The following is a 19161-nucleotide window of genomic DNA, read 5'->3' on the forward strand; positions in this document are numbered from 1 at the left end:
AGAGCCAGAGAACCACAGCTAATGATGAGCCCACGCTCCATAACTACTGAAGCCTCCTTGCCTAGAGCCTGTGCTCTGCAATGAGAAGCCACTGCACTGAGAAGCCTGTGCACCACAATGAAGAGTAGCCCTCGCTCTCTGCAACTACAGAAAGCCCATGCACAGCAAAGAAGACCCAACACAGCCAATAAATAAAAATAAATAAATTTATATATATATATATAAAAGCCTTTACTCAGATTTCAACCCTCACTACATATCAGGTAATAAATACAGAAGGGAAACCATATTAATGTGATTTATGTGGGAAGGACTTCCTTCAGAATTGACACTTTAAGTTCATGGGAGATTCATAGTGGGAGAAACCATGCAAATGTCTTGAGTGTGGCAGACCTTACCTACGATTGGATAATCCGTGCTAGACAGAAACCATAGAAATGTAATGAATATCTCAAAGTCTTTAGTCAAAATTCATATCTTAATATCCACCAAAGAATTTATACTGGAGAGGAACCTTTCAAATATAATGTGTGGCAAATCCTTCAGTTTACTTTCAATCCTACCTTACCGTCAGGTAGTCCATACTGGTGAGGGACTTCAAGATAGGGTTTTAGCAGGTGTCCACATGTTAGGCTTCATTGGAAAAGTCATGTTGGAATCAGGTAAATTTATTTTAGTATGACCAGGCCTTTTGACAAGAAATTCATTCACCAAAGAATTTGTTCCGGTGATTACCTCACAAATGCCGTGAATAGGAAAAACCTTTACTCTGGGGTCACATCTCACCAATCATCAGGTAATCTATACTGGACAGGACATTACAGATTAATGAATGTGTCAAAGCTTTTGTGTTGTGCCTTAAACTGAATGTTGACCAAATACTTCCTACTTAAAAATTCAGTGAGTACTGCAAGCTTTCAAATTATTGCTCAGTCGTCACTAGATATATTTATCCTGGAGAGAAACCACACAGATGTAATGTGTGTGTCAAGGAATGTCGTAAAAATTTTCATCAAATATTGACACCTTTGGTGTAATGATATGTACATTTTTTGAGCTCTTCTGACAACAGACTATATCAGAGAATCCATACTAGAAACAGGTGTCTTTAGTTCTTTGAGATTAATCTGAGATATTGCATACAGCAGAATAATTACAAGTCACAATATTTTAAAACATATGACATGATGTCTGTGACAGGAAGAAGGACATTTGTGGAAATGGCCTGTTATCTTCCATGCATAAATATTTAATTATGTGTGTTTTCTTAAAAAGTCTATATTGCTCTTCATGCCTTTCAGCCTGAAGTTTGAAGTCTGTTGATTTTATGCCTGAAGTACAGGCCTTTCAGAATGGTCTCTGGGAAGAATCAATATGATGAGGGGGCTGGCTTCATTAGTTATAGTTCATCCACATCCATGTTCCCTGGTAAAAGTGGGACCCTTTATTGTCAAATTCAGTAGTGTGTCAATTAGCATTGGTGGGGGGTGGTCAGTGAATAGTGCAAAACTGATATGACTAATCACGCTTACTATGTTCAGGGAGCCTTTCTGTAAATAGGCCACTGTGGGTTATAGCACAGAATGCTCTGTTAACTGGCCATGAACAGGGCAGGAGGGACATTAAGGAACTGGGCTATTCATGGGGGAGAGTGACAGGTTCCTAGGGACTGATTACGTGGTAGGAACAATACACGGGAAAAACTGATCACTTTCTCCAGTGAATGGGAATAGCTGTTGTATATATGTATGTTTAATGAAAAATTAGTCATTCTTGGAAATTGAAGAGAGAGCAGTTAGCGTGAGAGAAAAAATTAATCAGAAGTATCAGAATAGTATGTGTATGATTCACATTTGACTGTTGCCATTACATTTTGCTTTGGTTTAATTCTGAATCAGTTAAAATAGGTGTTCTTTAATTAATAAAATTTAGTCATTTTTCATAACCCTGGATGAATCATGTTTCTTCAACACAGTTTTATTCCACCTTAGTGCTTTATAACAGAAGCTAAATTTCATCATTAGACTCTCAGAGTTGAAAGAATCTTTAACAATTTCTTTCCCTGATGGAATCAAACAACCTACAATTTATGGATTATGTAGTCATAATTTGTACCTGACTTATTTTCTGCAAACTCTGCTCCAGAATATTTATGAGGCTATAATGAAAATACCATAGGAGTGCATTTGAGACTCTGCCTTCTATTAAAGTACAAAAATTGAACCAAGTAAAGTTAAAGAACTAATTGCCTTTCTTGAGTGATTTGTGAATCAGTGTGCATCCCATCTAGTATCAATAAATAAAGACGTGCTCAACGCAGCTGTACAAAATGGAAATCTTTTGTAGGTAGAAACCAGGCGGGATAAGAAAGATATTTCCAAAAGAAAAATTTTTTTGGCAAGGTTACCTTTTGCTGGGGGAGGGATTGCAAAGGCCTTATCCTGTACATTAAATTTTTAGTGTCGTTCAGGAAATTGCAGAGTCATTGATTTAAGGTCACATTCCTGGGAGGGATGAAACTGCAAGTCAGTCTTGGTTTGCCGTCCTGAGGTCAAGTGACTCCACCTTGGGACTGTTTTATTTTTTTGAACATTCCCTAAAACCTGCTCCACATCCATGCGTATGCATTACTTGAATGTAGTTCTTCATATCCTTTATTGTGTCCAAGGTAAACCCAAGGCATGCACCTTGATTTACGTGATGGGTAAATAGGAATATAGTACGCATATGCAAAATATTAGAAAATTTAAAAATCGTACAATCTGTCTTTTTGTGCTTGCATCAGTGAAATAATTTGAAGATAGTGTTCATGAGTTTTCTCTTAAAAATGAACAATGTACAATGGGAACTTTTTGGTTGATAGATAAACTTGAAATTTCATATATTCACTCCCCAAACATTTTTTGTTGTTGCTAATTTGCGCTTGAAGTCTTTCACTGGAATAGAGTGGAACCCCACTAAAGGTCGTTTAGTTTGATATTAACGTTCAAGTGTTATGAGAATGTTTGTTACATTATTCAGCTCTCTAGGGGTCAGGGGAGACTTTCCTGTTGTTCAAAAAATGATTTGAGACAACATGTAACGGCAACTGGCTTGGTTTCTTAATGTGATTGCTATTTGAGACTTGTTGGAGGATATACTTATGGTTTGAACTTGCAGTTTGTATCTCAGGAGGGATCCATTCTTTTTTTTTTTTTTTTTCTTTGGCACACGGGCTTAGTTGCTCCGTGGCATGTGGGATCTTCCCGGAGCTGGGATCGAACCCGTGACCTCTGCATTGGCAGGTGGATTCTTAACCACTGCGCCACCTAGGAAGCCCCGGGATCCATTCTTTATCAGCTTGCCCAGAGAAGCAGAATAGGAAGAGGTTGTGAGACTTAGAAGGTGTCAGTAATCAAACATCAAAAAACGGAGTCACACTCTTCAATAAAAAACTGAATGTTTACTACTGAAATTCCTAATTTCTTGGTTAGGACACACCATACTTTAAAAAAATATTTATTCGACTGCATCGGGTCTTATTTGCAGTGCACTGGTTCTTCATTGTTGTGCGCAGGCTCTCTAGTTGTGGCATGCAGCTCTAGAGCACACGGGCTTAGTTGGAAGGCAATGTCTTAACCACTGGACCACCGGGGAAGTCCCAGGAATCTTGATGATACTAAGTTGTTTTGTTGGTTTGTTTACCACTCCACTCAGAGAAATGGAACGGCTGCTTGGGCAGATGGCCACCCTGCTGGCAAAGGAGGAGCCTGTGGATGTGTCTTATTTGATCTTTTTCTTGGGGCCCAGGTTGTTGGTGTGGCCACAGTTCTTCATGGGGCAGTTAACAGGGCCAGGGTGCAGGGAAGAATAACACTTGGGGCAGGTCGTCTTGTCCCAGTTGTATTTCTGGCAAGCTGCAGAGGGAAGGCTCCATGATGCTGGCCCTCAGGCAAAGCACCAAGTGCAGGGTGGACTCTTTTCTGAATATTGTATTCTAAGAGAGTAAGACCATCCTCCACCTCTTTGCCCACAAAAATCTGAGGCTGCTGGTCAGGCAAGATGCCCTCGGGATCTTCACAAAAATCTACATATCTGCATCCATTTGACTGCCTCCTTAAAGAGAAATTGCAGCAATAATGTATCTTTTATTTAATATACTGGTTTATTTAGACATACTGCCATTGCACACTTTCTAGTCTACAGAATAGTATAAACATGACTTTCATATGCACTGTGAATGTACGAAATTCATGTGACCCATTTAATTGCAATATTTTCTTTATTGGGTACTCTGGAACCAAATTTCCAAAATCTCCAAAATATGCCTGTAGTTTTATTTCAGGAGACTAGTTTCTACTCCAGAGAAATTCTTGTTTGACATGGGAGCACTTTCCCTTACAGACTCCGACACTGAGACTGAAATAGGTAAGTACTCACATGAGTCCTTTCTGCTGCCAGGATTTTGAGTTTAGTGTGGTGTATCAGTGTCGCTGGGGGAGGTTGACAGCCAGTCTCTGAGATGTTTGTGATTCTGACATAGCATCTCTTAGAACTTTACATTCAACATCAACTCAACTGTTGTACAACGACAGTGCACAGTTGGTGAGCTGAGAATGTTCCTGAAAATTGTTCCCATTTGCCAATTCCTGCGAACAGTTAAAAAGTTCCTAATGATTGTCACCAGTGTATATTAGAGACTTCCTTTTCTATGACCCCTGAAGGCAGACTGGTGTTCTCATGGAGGAAACAGGAAACACTGAAGTCTCATGCTTGCTAGATAGTGATGTTGAAAATATTTTCCATGGGTGCTTTTACAATAATTTCTTCTGTTCTCATGGCAAATTATAAATGTTGACATATTCAGTTTTCATTTTCATTCAATTCAGAATACATTCTAATTTCCCCCTTTCCCCAAAATTACAGGTAGATAATTATTTTCCAAAATTTGATTTCTAGGAGACTTTCCTGTTATTGATTTCTATTTTCATTCCATTGTGGTCACAGAAACATTTGGTAGCACTTGAATTCTTATATTTTATGAAGATGTGTTTGATAGCCAGATATATGGTTTGTCTTACTGTTGTAGTATGTGCACTTTGAAGATTGTGTAAAATTCTCTCTAGGTGGATTATTCTTGTAAAACAAAAACAAAACAAAACCCACTCAGTTTTCTTCCTCCTGTAGAAGGAAAATTCAGAGCTTTCTGCTGTGTGTTTCTTTCCTCTGTGTCTCCTTTATGTTGACACCACAACCACCCTTACACAGAGCACTTTTTTTTTTTTTTTACACAGAGCACTTTTGACAATTCTGGTCACCAATGTGTGGGCATTTTCCCCACCACAAGCAAGTCTGTGCAACCCCAGCTGGGTATCCTACAATGCGAGTCAATTCTGACACTGTCTTCACAGAGATAACATGGAGACCCCACAAGGCTTCCCCTCCAGCACATTTCAGATGCCAGTCACAAGTTCAGGTTATCACCTGTGCTTCTTGTTAACTGGTTGTTTATCAGAGTTTCCAACAACGCTTTTACTGTGCAATGAATTGGCTGGAGCACCTCACAAAACTCAGGAAAACACTTCCACTTATCAGTTTATTAGAGGATGTGATAAAGGATACAGATGAATAACCACATGAAAAGATACATGGGGGAGTTCTGGGATGGACCCAAGTGCAGGACCTATCCTTGTGGAGTTGAGGTGTGTCACCCTCCCAGTGCAGAGCTTTCTGAACCAACTGGTGTTGGGATTTTATGGAGGCTTCCTCAAGTAGGCCTGATCAATTATTACCTCCTTTTCTAGCCCCACTCCTCTCCTCTGAAAAATGAGGGGTAGGGTTGAAAATTCAAAGATTCCAATCATAGCTTAGTTTCTATACACCAGCAATGAATTCAGTTATACATATATACATATTATTTTTCAGATACTTTTTCATTACCCCTTATTGTAAGATACTGAATATAGTTCCCTGTGCTATAGAGTAGGACCTTGTTGTTTTTCTATTTTATATACAGTAGTTTGTATCTGCTAATCCCAAACCCCTAATGTATCCCTCTTCTCTCTTTCCCCTGTGGTAACCATAAGTTTGTTTTCTGAGTCTGTTTCTTTTTTGTAAATAAGTTGATTTGTATCATTTTTTAGATTCCATATGTAAGTGATATCATGTAGTATTTGTTTTTCTCCATCTGACTTCACTTAATATAATAATCCCTAGGTCCCATCCATGTTGCTGCAAATGGCAATATTTCATTCTTTTTTGTGGGTAATACTCCATTGTCTATAAATACACATATTTATCCATTCATTTGTTGATGAACAGTTAGGTTGCTCCCATGTTGTGGCTATTGTAAATAGTGCTGCTATGAACATAGGGGTGCATGTATGTTTTCAAATCACAGTTTTGTCTGGATATATTCCCAGGAGTGGGATTGCTGGGTCAGATGGTAATTCTCTTTTTGGTTTTTTAAGGAACCTCTACTATTTTTCAGAGCAGCTGCACCAATTTACATTCCCACCAACAGTGTAGGAGGGTTCCGTTTTATCTAATGTGGTCTTGAATGGCTGTTTTCATGTGGGCACCTTCCTGTGTAGCCTGCATGAGTCTAATATTTTACTCGTGAGGGCTGATTTTAGTGTGGATGCGTGCCACGTCTGCTCTCACTGTGAGCTGGCTGCTCTCCCCTTTAATAGGGGATGTGATTGGTGTGGAGTGAGCAGAGGCTGCAGTGCCTCTTCACTCCGTGCAGGCGTCGTTCCCAACCGGAGGCGGAAAGCGCAGAGCGGAGATCCAGCCGCTGGGGGTAAGTTTCTTAGTGTAAATCACTTCTCGGCCCGCTACCCTTCCTGAAGATCCCAGCATCCGACCTGCCATCCTCCCTTCCTCTCCAACCAAATCCAGACTTTGCCTCTACGGGCCGGCAGCCACTCCCTTTTGGCTTTGAAGTCGCTATGAGGCCGGTCCCTGCCCTTGGCTTTTCTGCCTTTGGTCCACGTAGACCTTTCGGGACATTTTCCTGCTTAAAACCTTTTACGACCTCTCGCCATTCCCCCGCTCTCCTCTGAGAGGGGCGTTCACGCCCCGCCCCCCCAGCCTTGGCCTCTCAGCCCCTGGAGGCAGCGCCTCCCAGCTCCCTCTCCAGGAGAGGCCGCGTCCTCTCCCTGCTCCCGCGATCCTGGGGAGCCCGCCCCTCTCCTGAGACCCCCTCCCTCCCAGCGCCTCCGTCCTCGCGTCTCCTCAGGCCCGTCCTTCTGCCCCGTAGGCCTCCCCTCACCCCGTGTAGGGGGAGGTGACCTGTGCCGGACGTGTGACACACGGTGTTATTCAGTCTCAGATTCCACCCCGCTGGAGAATGGCCTACAGAGCAACATGGTGCTGGGAGAAAGAGGACAGTGGTGACAGGAGGAAGGAAGAGAGAGCCGGAAGGAAGCATTGCCCCTTGGGGTGCCAGAGAGTGGGGAGGAAAGGAGTGTAAAAGGAATAAAAGGGTTGTAATTCGAGGGAGAGAGGGAGCAGAGATGGGAGAAGAAGGAGGCAGAAATGTATGGAGATTTAGCACAGTTAGAAAGGTGGGGAGAAGGAGCAATAAGGGGGAACAGGTTGTAGAGTGGGCATCACAAGTGTGAAGGAAGAAACGGGAGAAAGAGCAGTAGAGTAGAGGGGGACAAAAATAGAGAAACTAGGGAACTAGATGAACCGAATGAAATGGGAACACCTGGTAGTGCAGGTACAGGGGAGACTGGATGGTGGGTTGTTTGGATGTGGATGATTAAGTTGTGACGTATAATTTGTGGCTTTAGAATCTAGTACATTTAAAATTTGTTGATACAGATAGAGGATGAGAATTGCAGAGCTTCTGTCCGCCAGGCTTGTGCTTTTTGTAATTATTTGTATCAGAAGATAGTTTCCATTTGGAATCCCTGTTCAGCCAGGGGGCAGTGACCTGACTCATCAGTCAGCTGTGGGTCACCCCCATCCCTTTTCCTGACATGGGGTAGAGGATGGGGAGAGAAGTGGGGTTGGAAATGACTGACTTTGTATTGCATGGTGCCTTTTTAAAGCAACATTAAAAGTGTTGTTTTTTCTAATGCTTTAACTTGTTTCTTTCTCGTTTCTTTACACTTAATTCTTTTTGTAGTACGGGATAAATCTTAGTACATTCGATTTCAACTTTTTATAAATAATTGTCAACTTCTGAAAAAAGCTTTTGTGGCTTCCTACAATCGACGCATGTCATTCTTTTTTAAATAGGCTATATTCCCAAAATTGTTTTAACTTTGAGACCAAATTTTTTCGATTAAAAAAAATTTTGTAAATTGTTTTCCTTTTCAGTTTGTTTCAGGTTTGAGGCATTTTACCTGAAACCTGGATTTGACTCTTGATGGCAGTCGAGCCAAAAAACACAACCAAGTCAAAGTCTAGGAGAAGGAAGGATGTATTACTTATCCCAAGTAAGGAGAACACCTGGGATAGTTCCCAAAGCAGTGTCTCCCGGAACAGCAGAATTGGGGAAATTTTAAGTTAAGGGTGCGTGCGTATTCATGAAGGACCTTGGGTGGTATATGCATATTCATCATGTGGCTTGAGCATTGGAGAGTTCAGCATAGAATTGGAGCAAAGCTGGACAGAGTCTGGGTCTAGTTGACTGAAGTCACTAGGGTTAGCAAAGGTTAGCATTGGGGTTGAGTGCTTGAGGGGGTTTGGATCCTGAAAAACAGCTCAAGAATATGCTTAAGGTTAATCTTTACCTTCAAAATAGGACTGGGAGTCTTTACAACTGATTTTCTTTTGTCTCTGATAACGGTGAAGTTATTTCCCTGGCCTGGCAATAGCTGTTTGTTCTCCATTCTATTGTTCCCTTAAAATCAGTAACTACTGAGACCTATTCTTCTGCAAGGGCAAGAATTGTGACCAGGTGTAGATCACAAAATGCCTTAGGCTTAAAATGGCTTCTCTTCTACAAGGAAACAATGTCTAATTCTCTTTCTTCAGGGACCCCCTACTCTTTTTGCCTACAAAATTCCCCCTTGAGAAGTTTCACGCATTTTTGAGCGGTACAGGGTTGAAGATCATTCTTCTGTAATTGCTTCTTGCTGAGACTGGGCGTTGTAGTCTCCTTACTTAGAGAAGTGAAACTCTCTTGCTTCTAGAGCTAGAAAAGTTTTGGGGCCCACAGAAGTAGTGTCTGAAGCTTGCTTAAAAGTCATTATTCAGGCAGGTGTAGGAGAGGCACAGTGAGAGAGACAATTGACAGCGACTTTGTAAAACACACAGCCGGTTATCAATAGTACCAGTAACAGAAGCAATGTCATTAGCAGAAACTTGAGCCAAGAGCCCCCTGGTATATCAGATATATGATTTGCAAATAATTTCTCCCATTCCATAGATTGTCTTTTTACTACGAGTGTGCTTTAATGCACAATAGTTTGTAATTTTGATGCAGTCCAGTTTATGTGTTTATACTTTGTTAGCTTTGCTTTTGTGGTCATATCTGTTCAATCATTGCTGAATCCAATGTCGTGAAGGTCTTCCCCTATGTTTTCTTCTAGGAGTTATATACTTTTAAGTCTTATGTTTAGATCTTTGATCCATTTTGAGTTAGTTTTTGTATATGGTGTGTGTCACGTAATGATCCAAATACGTTCTTTTGTGTGTGGATATCCAGTTTTCTCAGTAGTTTTTGTTCAGTAGACTACCCTTCCCCTACTGAGTGACCTTGACACTCTTGTGGAACATCATTTGACCATATATGGAAGAGTTTATTTCTAATTTATTTTTAGATTTATTTATTTATATCTATCTACCTATTTATTTATTGGCTGCATTGGGTCTTTGTTTTTGCGCACAGGCTTTCTCTGTGGCAAGCTGAGGTGACTCTTCGTTGCAGTGCATGGGTTTCTCTTTTCACTGACATCTCTTGTTGTGGAGCACAAGTTCTAGGCGCACGGGCTTCAGTAGTTGCGTCGCGTGGGCTCAGTAGTTGTGGCTTGTGGGCTTAGTTGCTATGTGTGGCAAGTGGGATTTTCCTGCGTGGTTAGGATGGAACCTGTGTTTCATAACCACTGCGCCACCGGGGAAGCCCCTCTAATGTTTTTATTCTATTACTCTGGCTGGCTGTTTTATGCAACTACCACATTGTTGTGATTAATTTAGGTTTGTAATAAGTTTTGAAATAAGGAAGTGTGAGACCGCCAGCTTTGTTCTTTTCAAGCTTGTTTTTGCTATTTGTGGTCTCTTGACATTCCATGTGAATCTTAGGATGTTTATTTCTTCATAAAACATTGTTTGGATTTTGCTAGGTACTGCTTTGAATCTGGTGATTACTTTGAGTAGTATTGCCATCTTGGCAATATTGTCTTTCAGTGCATGGACTTGGGATATGTATGCATTTATTTGTATCTTTTCTAATATTTTTCAGCTGTGTTTTTAGTTTACAGTGTGCAAATCTTCCCCTCCTCGTCTAAAGTCATGCTTATATATTTTATTCTTTTTGCTGCTATTGAAAATGGAATTGTTTTCTCAATTTTCTTTCCAAATGTTTATTGTTAATATAGAAACACAGTCAATTTTGCATGTTGATTTTATACCTTGCAGTTTTTCTGAATTCATTCATTAGTTATAGCAGGGTGATTTTTGCAGAATCTAATGGATTTTCTATTAGATTATGCTGGCTCTAAGCAGAGATATTTCTGTTTCTTTTTCTAATTGAGTACTTTTTATTTCTTTTTCTTGCCTGTTTGTTTGGCTGGAACTTCCTGTTATGTGTTTTATAGAAATAGTGAGAGCAGGTGTCTTGTTTTGTTCCCGATCTAAGAGCAAAAGCTTTCAAGCTTTTACCACTGAGTGTGATGTCAGTTTCAGGCTTTTTTTTTTTTTCTCCTAAACTCTTTATTGGAATATAATTGCTTTACACAGTTGTGCCAGTTTTTGCTGTACAACAGAGTGAATCAGCCTTGTTTATACATGTATCCCCATATTGCCTCCCTCCCGAGACTCCCTTGCACCCTCCGTATCCCACCCCTTTAAGTCATCACCCATCATGAGTTGATCTCCCTGTTTTATGCAGCAGCTTCCAACTAGCTATCTTTTTAACATTTGGTAGTGTATATATGTCAGTGCTACTCTCTCACTTTGTCCCAGCTTCCCCTCAGGCTTTTTATATATATGTTCTTTTTTGTTTTGAGCTAATTTTTTTTTTCTGTTTTTAGTTTATGACTTTTTTTTTATCACGGAAGTCTGTTAACTAGTCTAATACTTTTCTGCATCAGTTGAGATGAGCATGTATTTTTTTTCCTTTCACTGTATGTATATAATTGTAATGAAAGATTTCCATATGTTGAACCATCCTTGCATGTGAAGAATATGTCCTCCTTGCTCATGTTGTATAATCCTTTTGATGTGCTGTTAAATTTGGTTTAATATTGCTTTATTGATAATTTTTGTATAAGTATTCATTAGGGATATTTTACTGTGGTTTGCTGGTAGTGTCTTTGTCTCACTTTGGTATTAGAGTAATTAGTATTGTAGATTGAGTTTGGAAGTATTCCCTCCTATTCAGTTTTTTTGGTAGGGTTTGAAGCAGATTTGTCTTAATTGTTTTAAAATATTTGGCAGAACTCTACAATGGAACTTTCTGGGTTCCCTTTATTTTTGACTAGTGATTTTTGATTAGTTTTCTTTAGGACTCAGTCTTGGTAGGTTGTATATTTCTAGTAATTAATCCATTTCTTCTAGGTTATTCAATATTTTGGCATATAATTGTTTGCAATATTCTCTTCTAGTTTTTTCTTTTTACTTCTGTAGAATCAGTTGTAATCAGTCCCTTCTTTCATTTCTGATTTTAGTTATTTAGTTATTCAATTTCCAGGAACCCCTTCAATGAGGATTTTATTCAGTTGCATTAGCAGCAGTCATAGGTTGGTTAGGGTCTCAGACCGCTAGTCTTTTCCACACACTCACACTGTGCCTGAAGAATTATTTCTCCTTCATGTATGGTATTGTGCTTGGATTGCTTTTCCAACATGACCACCTACCCAGATTCCTGATACATCTATACAGAATCTGTCTCTCATTCTGAAATAGAAAACACTTACCAGCTCCTTCCTGCTGCCCAAACTGAGCTCAGTGTAACGATCAAAACAGCCAAAGCATGTGTGCGAGGGAGGATGCCAGACCCTGAGATATCGGGTAGTGTTCCTATGACCTCATCTCCTCAAAGAATTTCAATCATCGTTTCACCTTTTTTTAAAATACTTATTTATTTATTTATTTGACTGCACAGGATCTAGTTCCCTGACTAGGGATTGAACCCAGCTTCCCTGCATTGGGAGTGCAGAGTGTTCACCACTGGACCACCAGGGAAATCCCAATCATCTTTTTACCTTGAGTGGCAATGGCAGTTCACACTTGAGAATAGGAGCTGGGAATAGTTTGGAAAATTTTTTAAATTTCCTGAATCGATTAGGAATTTCTAGTGAGCATATCCAAAATGGGAGAAGTTCTTTCTTTTCCATTATTCTTGCTGGCCGACAGGGTATCACGTGGAGGGAGGAGGCAATACTGAGGTCTGAGCCATGGAGGGCCTGCAGAGAAGCACATGTATCTCAGTGGATTCTCTGCCTCCCTGCGAAATTCCTTTAGCCTAAATCTAACACTTTCTGAAATCTCTGAGGACCCCTGAAATACCACCATCATTTAATTTATGGGCAAAGAAATCGAATCACACAATCAGGGATTTTCAGTTTTTAAAATTTTCAATAAGTTCAATGAATTTTTAATTAGTACAAAAGAAAGAACGTGATGTTAATAATTGAGATTAGAAAATATTTGCCCCATTTCTCCAAATCAATACAAATCAACTGTAAAGCCTAGTTGGACATTTTCTAGGAAAATATATTTTACCTGTATTGACCAGTAGAAATAGGAGTCTAAACAAACCAGTATCCATAGAGGAAAGGAAAAATTTTATGAGTCCCATACAAAAAAGCACCAGAATCAGATTAGCAGGTAGATTCTTCCATTCTTTTAAAGAACAGATAAGCCAATGCTACTTACTCAACTCAAGCCTTAAAGAGGAAGTACAATTTCCAAATAGTTTATATAAATCAAATAAAATACTGATACTCAAATGTCCTAAAGTTTGTACCAAAAAGAATAGTATGGAAAGATCTCACATTTTTGTGAGATCTACAGATGGCAATATCTAAAATAAAATATAGCAGAATAATAGATGATGATCATGTGAATTTTATGTCTGGAATTCAAGCAGGATTCAATGTTTGGAAATCCATTAATATAGTACATCATAGTAGTGGATATAAAGAGAAATCGGGGATCTTACTCATAGTTACAAAAACATCTATTTGGAAGAATTCAGCATGTACGTATGTTAACTTAAACTCAACGTTGGGAATCAAGCATTTTTTTCTAACGTGAAAATGAAGGTTTATGTTGCTCTTTGGAAAGCACTAGAGTTATTCCACTAAGCTTAGAAAACCACACGAAAAAAGCATATGATCACCTATTCAATTCATTTCTCATGTGTTGGAGTTTTAGCCAGGGCAGTTTAAAATGGCAAGAGAATGAGAAAGAAAAATCTAAAACTATGTTTGCAGATGATGCAATCATACATCTGGAAACACGAAGGAATTGATAGAAAATCTACAAAAGATAAGTCAGCTCGTATAGATATACAAAAACAGTAGCTTTCATAGGTACAAAGAACAATCATTTACAAGTTCTAGTGCGAGAAACTAGAATTAGAAAAGCATAACCAGAAATGAAATAAACTAATTGGGAATAAATCTAACAAACTTTTTAAATCTATGTGAGGAAAACTATAAAACATTCCTGAAATACATGAAAGCAGATATAAACAAATGGAAAATCACATCACATTCTTGGGTAGAAAAACTCAGTATTATAACAAGGTCAGTTCTCCTTAAGCTACTTTATAAAATTAATCTGTTCCCGATAATCTGTTCCCGATATAGACACTCAGTTTCTGAAGCTACCAATGTTATCGAAAAATCTTGCAGAATAAAGAACAAGTAAGAATAGCCACAAAACAGAAACAAAAAAGAAAGGCTATCCGTAGGAAATATGTTTATTCATGACTGATAGATCAATGAAGTTAAAAATTCAGAAATATGCCAAAGTGTGTAAGAAAAATTAATAAGTAGCGAAACCTACAGTGGAGATACTAGTATTCCGGAAATGCAAATTCCTATCACAATGACACGAAATGGCCTTATGTGTCACATCCTATAGACAAATGGTTTAATTGTTTAATAAGGCAATTGATTCTCAAGCAGCTGAGTATAGCCAATTACTTGCTCACAGTCTCCAAAGGAGTCGCTCAGACAGTGAAACGTTTCAGGGTTGAAAATTTTCCTCTGATTGTTTTATCCCCGTGCTGTCCGGCTTGCGGGATCTCAGTTGCCTGACCAGGGATTAAGCCCCAAGGGGCAGCTAAAGGCCGGAATCCTAACCACCAGGCCACAGCAGAACTCCCCCCCAAATTCTGATTTTTGGTATCTCCAAGTGAATGGAGAACAGAAGAAAAAGATATGCTCTGAAGGGGAGTGAGTATAAAATCGCACATTCCGCACAGGCACAATCTTGCATTTCCTGTCACACTCCAGTTTCCATCACCTAGGCCCAAACTAAGTTGCAACTGCCTGGCGTCTCAGAAGTTCCGGGATACAGCCACTGCTCACAGCCCCCCGCCCTACACCCCCAGGTCCTAGCACTCCCGCCAGCTTGCTGCTCAGAGGATCCGCGTCTTCATCCGATCGCTCTTTTCACCGGGACAGTTTTCAACTCTCCGTTTCCAACGTTAAGTGGCCTGTGCGTCTCTAATTCTGCACCTGCTCCAAAGGACACCAGACGCAGTCAAAAGATTCAAAGTAGAGAAGCAGAACCTGTCCAGAGGGACGAGGAACAGACCAGAATCTCCCAGGGGCGGGTCCGAGGGGCGGACCCGACGCCTGCAGGCCGCGCCCCACCGGAGACACCGCCTTCACCCACCCGCGCGCCCGGGACGCGCCCCTCGGCGGCCCCGCCCCCTGGCCCGGTGGTGCGCACGCGCACGCGCAATTACCTATCAACACGGAAGCGGATCCCGCGGCAAGGCTGGCGCAGTCCGGTGAGTGAGACTCGTTTTTTTTTTATTGGTTCGTAACTGCGTTGTGCAATCTTCAAGCCCCGCTTCTCCACATCTGGGTTTCGGGGGTGTCCCGGCAAATTAAAACCCCTGAACGCGGTCGTCGCTCTCGTTTTGAGTCCCCCCATTTCGCCTGTGGCGTTGTCGCCAGAAGACTCGATTCGTTCCCCGGAGTCAGGGTCCGGTTCTGGTTAAAATCGCTCTGACGCGGGTCCCGGCCCCAGTTTTCTGCCTTCGGTCCATAAGGACACCGACCTCCTGCAGCGATGTTTTCCTACTCTGACTCCCTTTCTCAAACCTTTGTCTCACTCTCGGCTCTCTTACCCACCCCACCCCCTTCCGCCCAATTCCGTTGCTGTTTTTTTTTTTTTTTTTCCAATTTCGTTTTTTGAAGTCCTCACTCTGGAGGTGGATCGCCCTTGACCTTCCCCCAAGGAGAGCAGAGAGGGAGTGCACAGGCAGCAGTGTATGCACTTAGTGAGGCGTCAGAACGTTTGGGGAGAAAGAACGACGGGGATTGAAACAGATTGCAACAGAGTGAGGCCTAATGTCTGTGAGAAGAGGAATAGAGAGGGAGGGAAACAAAATGATGCGTATAAACAGGAGGAAACACAGAAATGGACACAGAAGGAAAGGAGAGAAACAGGAGGACCCAGAGAGACTTATACAGAGAACAAAGCACGTGGTGGTGGAGAAAGCGGGGAACCCAAACCCTGGTGAGTGGTGAGTTGATTACATATGGAATATTAAGTTGTGAAGTACTAAACAGTGTCTCTATAAACTGATTTAAAATTTGTTGACATGTTTAAATTATGCAGAAGAGAATGATAGTTGGAAAGCAGGTGTGTGAGGTATCCGCACTTTCTAGTCGTTGCTTCAGATAATAACTCCATTCGCACCCCCCGTTCTTCCAGCGGACAGAGACTTAGTTCAGTCGGTTCCAGGTCATTCTCTTCCCTTCTAAGAAATGGGGGAAGAATTTGTGTCGCCGCATGCTGTTTTCGAAAATGGTCATTATTAACAGTACTGCTGTCTCTTCTATGGCTCATGTCAGTCTTTTAAAAATATCCTCACACTTGATTTAACTTTAATCTCAGAAGCCACCGGATATGTCTTAAATGTCCAAATTATTTTCACTCTAAATTCCATTGTTCAGATTATGAAGTTTATATGCTTTCTACTGTATCCTGTATTGAAACTATTCTTTGATGTCTGCTAAATAACTTCACCATGCATGTGGTAAGGGTGTTAATCACCTTTTAACAGTCAAAACCTACTTTAATCCGTTTACTATTCAGTAGCTTCTTTCTTCCCTTAAGTGATCTGCTGAATTAGTGAGCTTTGAGCTTAAGTGTCCAGCTAAGTGGATTGTCCCCTCAAGTCCCCTTTGTCCTTTCTGTGCAGATGTTAAAGGATGGGCTGGATTTGTTACTACTCTTTAATCAGTAGAAATTGATAACAGGCCAGAGGAGGAATTCAGGCAAAGCTTTATTGGGATTCGTGCTGCAGCACAAGTGAGGAGGACAAGAAACAGGTGCCCTTGCTTTCTGCCTGATGCGGGGGCAGGGCGAGCTGGACCCTTGAAGGGAGTGAGGGTAGGGGCAGATCAGTGGGTCGGGCCAGAGGTGTAGCTTAGGTGGTCTGCCTACCCCTTTGGTAGTGCTGTGTGCAGGGATCACGTGCAGTACCCTGCTTTTGCTCTCAGCACCTCAGAAGTGGCAGTTGGATTTTGGCATTTTTTTCTTATTGTTCATAATTTGCCCCAGCTGTGCATGTATGCAGTCATTTTTAGTCCCTTACGGTTTCTTTGTATTCTGTGCTCAGGACACATTTGTCCAGGTGCAAACACTGTAGTCCAGGGTCCCAGATTCCAGCGGTTGCCAGATTGATGTGAAACTTTGTTGCAACAGAACCCATGTGTCCATGATGAAGAGATTGTTAGAGCTCATCTCCGTGGGTGACCCTCTTTTCTTTTCTGGAGTAATAACTACTTGTGATTTCATATTTTTGACTATAATGTTTTCTGGAAAAGAGGAATTAAATGTTTCAATTTGATTAAACCCATGAAAGAGAAGCTTCTTTTGCTCAGGAATGTGAAAGGTAATCTGGAATTAGAACAAACCCTTTCTACTTAAACCTTTCCAGGCCGCCACTTCCACCCAGTTCTGCTCACTCAACACAGAGTTCTTCGGCATAACTTGGTAAAATTACTCCCCCTCCAAGTCTCAGTGTACCCACCTGTAACATGGAGAAGATAGAGTAGACCAGTTTGCCTGGTTATAATTGAAATTTTAAACGTGTTCCAGTCTTCTGACAATTATGAAAAATGCTTTAAAAAGAGTCAGGGGCACAGGCCCAGAGATGGACAGCCTTTTTCTCAGCTTGTCTTTCTCTGTCTCTGTATCAGGGGTAAATCATAAGTGTGATTGTGTCATCTCTTGGCATTAAATCCTTTTGTGGTTTCCCATCACCCTCGGGACAAAAATCTGAATTGTTCAGTGTAGCCCACAGGGAGCTGTGGAGCTGGGGCGGCCCTCCACATTTGCTCCCATTTAACAGAAGGGACAAGCTTCCATATCCCGCGTCAGCCAGTCTCTGGATGCTGGCTGTCTCAAAAGGAGAGAAAAACTTGGAGGAGGCAGTTTCCTTTGGCTGACTGCCAGATGGACAAAGGATGATGCAGTTGCAGTAGAGTGGGGGTTTTGGCAGCGGGGGAGGGCTTCCTGAAGAAGGGGGTGACAAAATCACTAATTGGTCTTCGTGTAGGGGTTTATTGTCCCTCCATCCCTCCTGTTACACTTGGCAACAAAGGACTGTCTTTCCCCCACATTAAGGTTCTCCTTCTGGTGTCTTTGTGGCAGAGTAGGGGGGGTTATGTTGGTTGTAAGCATTGAACAACATGTTTTGCACACACAGAATAATCTTACCTGAAGAATCTAACAAGAAGCTCAGAGGAGAAGGAAAGAAGAAGGAATGGAGCTTTCACAGGTAAAAATCATATTCTTTGTTGATTTGTCCTCTCCTTCCTAAAATGACACAATTTGGACTTGTTAATCTTCTCTGTCTAGCAAATGTCCTTTCTAAAATATTTACTCACACACAGGGCCTTCCCTCAGTCTCCTCTCATCTCCTTGCAGATTCCACCTCACTGTGACCCAGTGACATGGAACTTGGGAAGAGACCCCTTTTAGGTGATCCTCCTGTGAAAGGTTTTATACTCAGGCTTGGGTTGGGGATGGGGAGTAGGCTCTGTGGTGTCAGTGAGGTAGGGCAGTAAGGATTGTTTAGAGAGCCCTTCTGGATTCCTTCTCAGCTCCGCATAAACCAAAGAGACTACATATGTAAATGATGTACTAATGTGTATAAATACCTGAGGAGGTCTACGGTGGAAGTCTGATGGGGGAAACATGCTTTGTGAGATTTTACAAGCGTATTGAAAGTTAAAGAAGTGAATCATTGTGTTTCTGGCTCTAAAATATCAGTACTTTAAAATAGAAAGGGAAGTTTAGAAACAGATGTGAGGAATGGATAGGGTGTTATCTAACAATAAGGGTTCTTTAAATTATTTACAAAACGTCCACCTCACAGAGCCTCTCGTGTTCACGTAGGAACTCTTCACGCAACAGGTGTTTTAGATAAAAATGGTTATAATTTAGCCACGACATAGGAGCAGAACTTTCTGTCATCAGAGAGGCTGGAGGTGAATTGTAATTTTGCTAATTCTTGTTCAGTGTTATATTTTTTTGTATTAAACATCTCATGTGTATATTTTCATGTTTAACTACACACAGTGATGCCGTTTAGAGACCAAGAAGTAAAATACCCTCTTCCCTGTCACATCTTACACTGTCACTTACTGTCTCATCAGAAACTACTGTTAATTCCCACTGCAAATCTTACAAAAGTGCATTTATATATGGTAATGTGATTTTAGAAAGTACTCTTCAGTGAATATTTTGTTATGGTATTTTATTCTGCGAATTTAAATATTTACATACCATATGTCTTAGACTTCTTTT

At 40.9% G+C, this 19161-nt stretch overlaps 1 protein-coding gene across 1 annotated transcript in view; it reads left to right on the plus strand.

Moving 5' to 3' along the window:
* Positions 1-19161, plus strand: part of LOC130838297 (zinc finger protein 208-like) — a 325381-nt gene that overhangs the window by 13625 nt on the left and 292595 nt on the right. Inside the window, 1 exon segment of the mRNA XM_057711180.1 lies at positions 9077-9083. Coding sequence (XP_057567163.1) covers positions 9077-9083 — 7 coding nt within the window.

This window comes from Hippopotamus amphibius, chromosome 16 (genome assembly GCF_030028045.1).
Source record: "Hippopotamus amphibius kiboko isolate mHipAmp2 chromosome 16, mHipAmp2.hap2, whole genome shotgun sequence".
NCBI lineage: Eukaryota > Metazoa > Chordata > Mammalia > Artiodactyla > Hippopotamidae > Hippopotamus > Hippopotamus amphibius.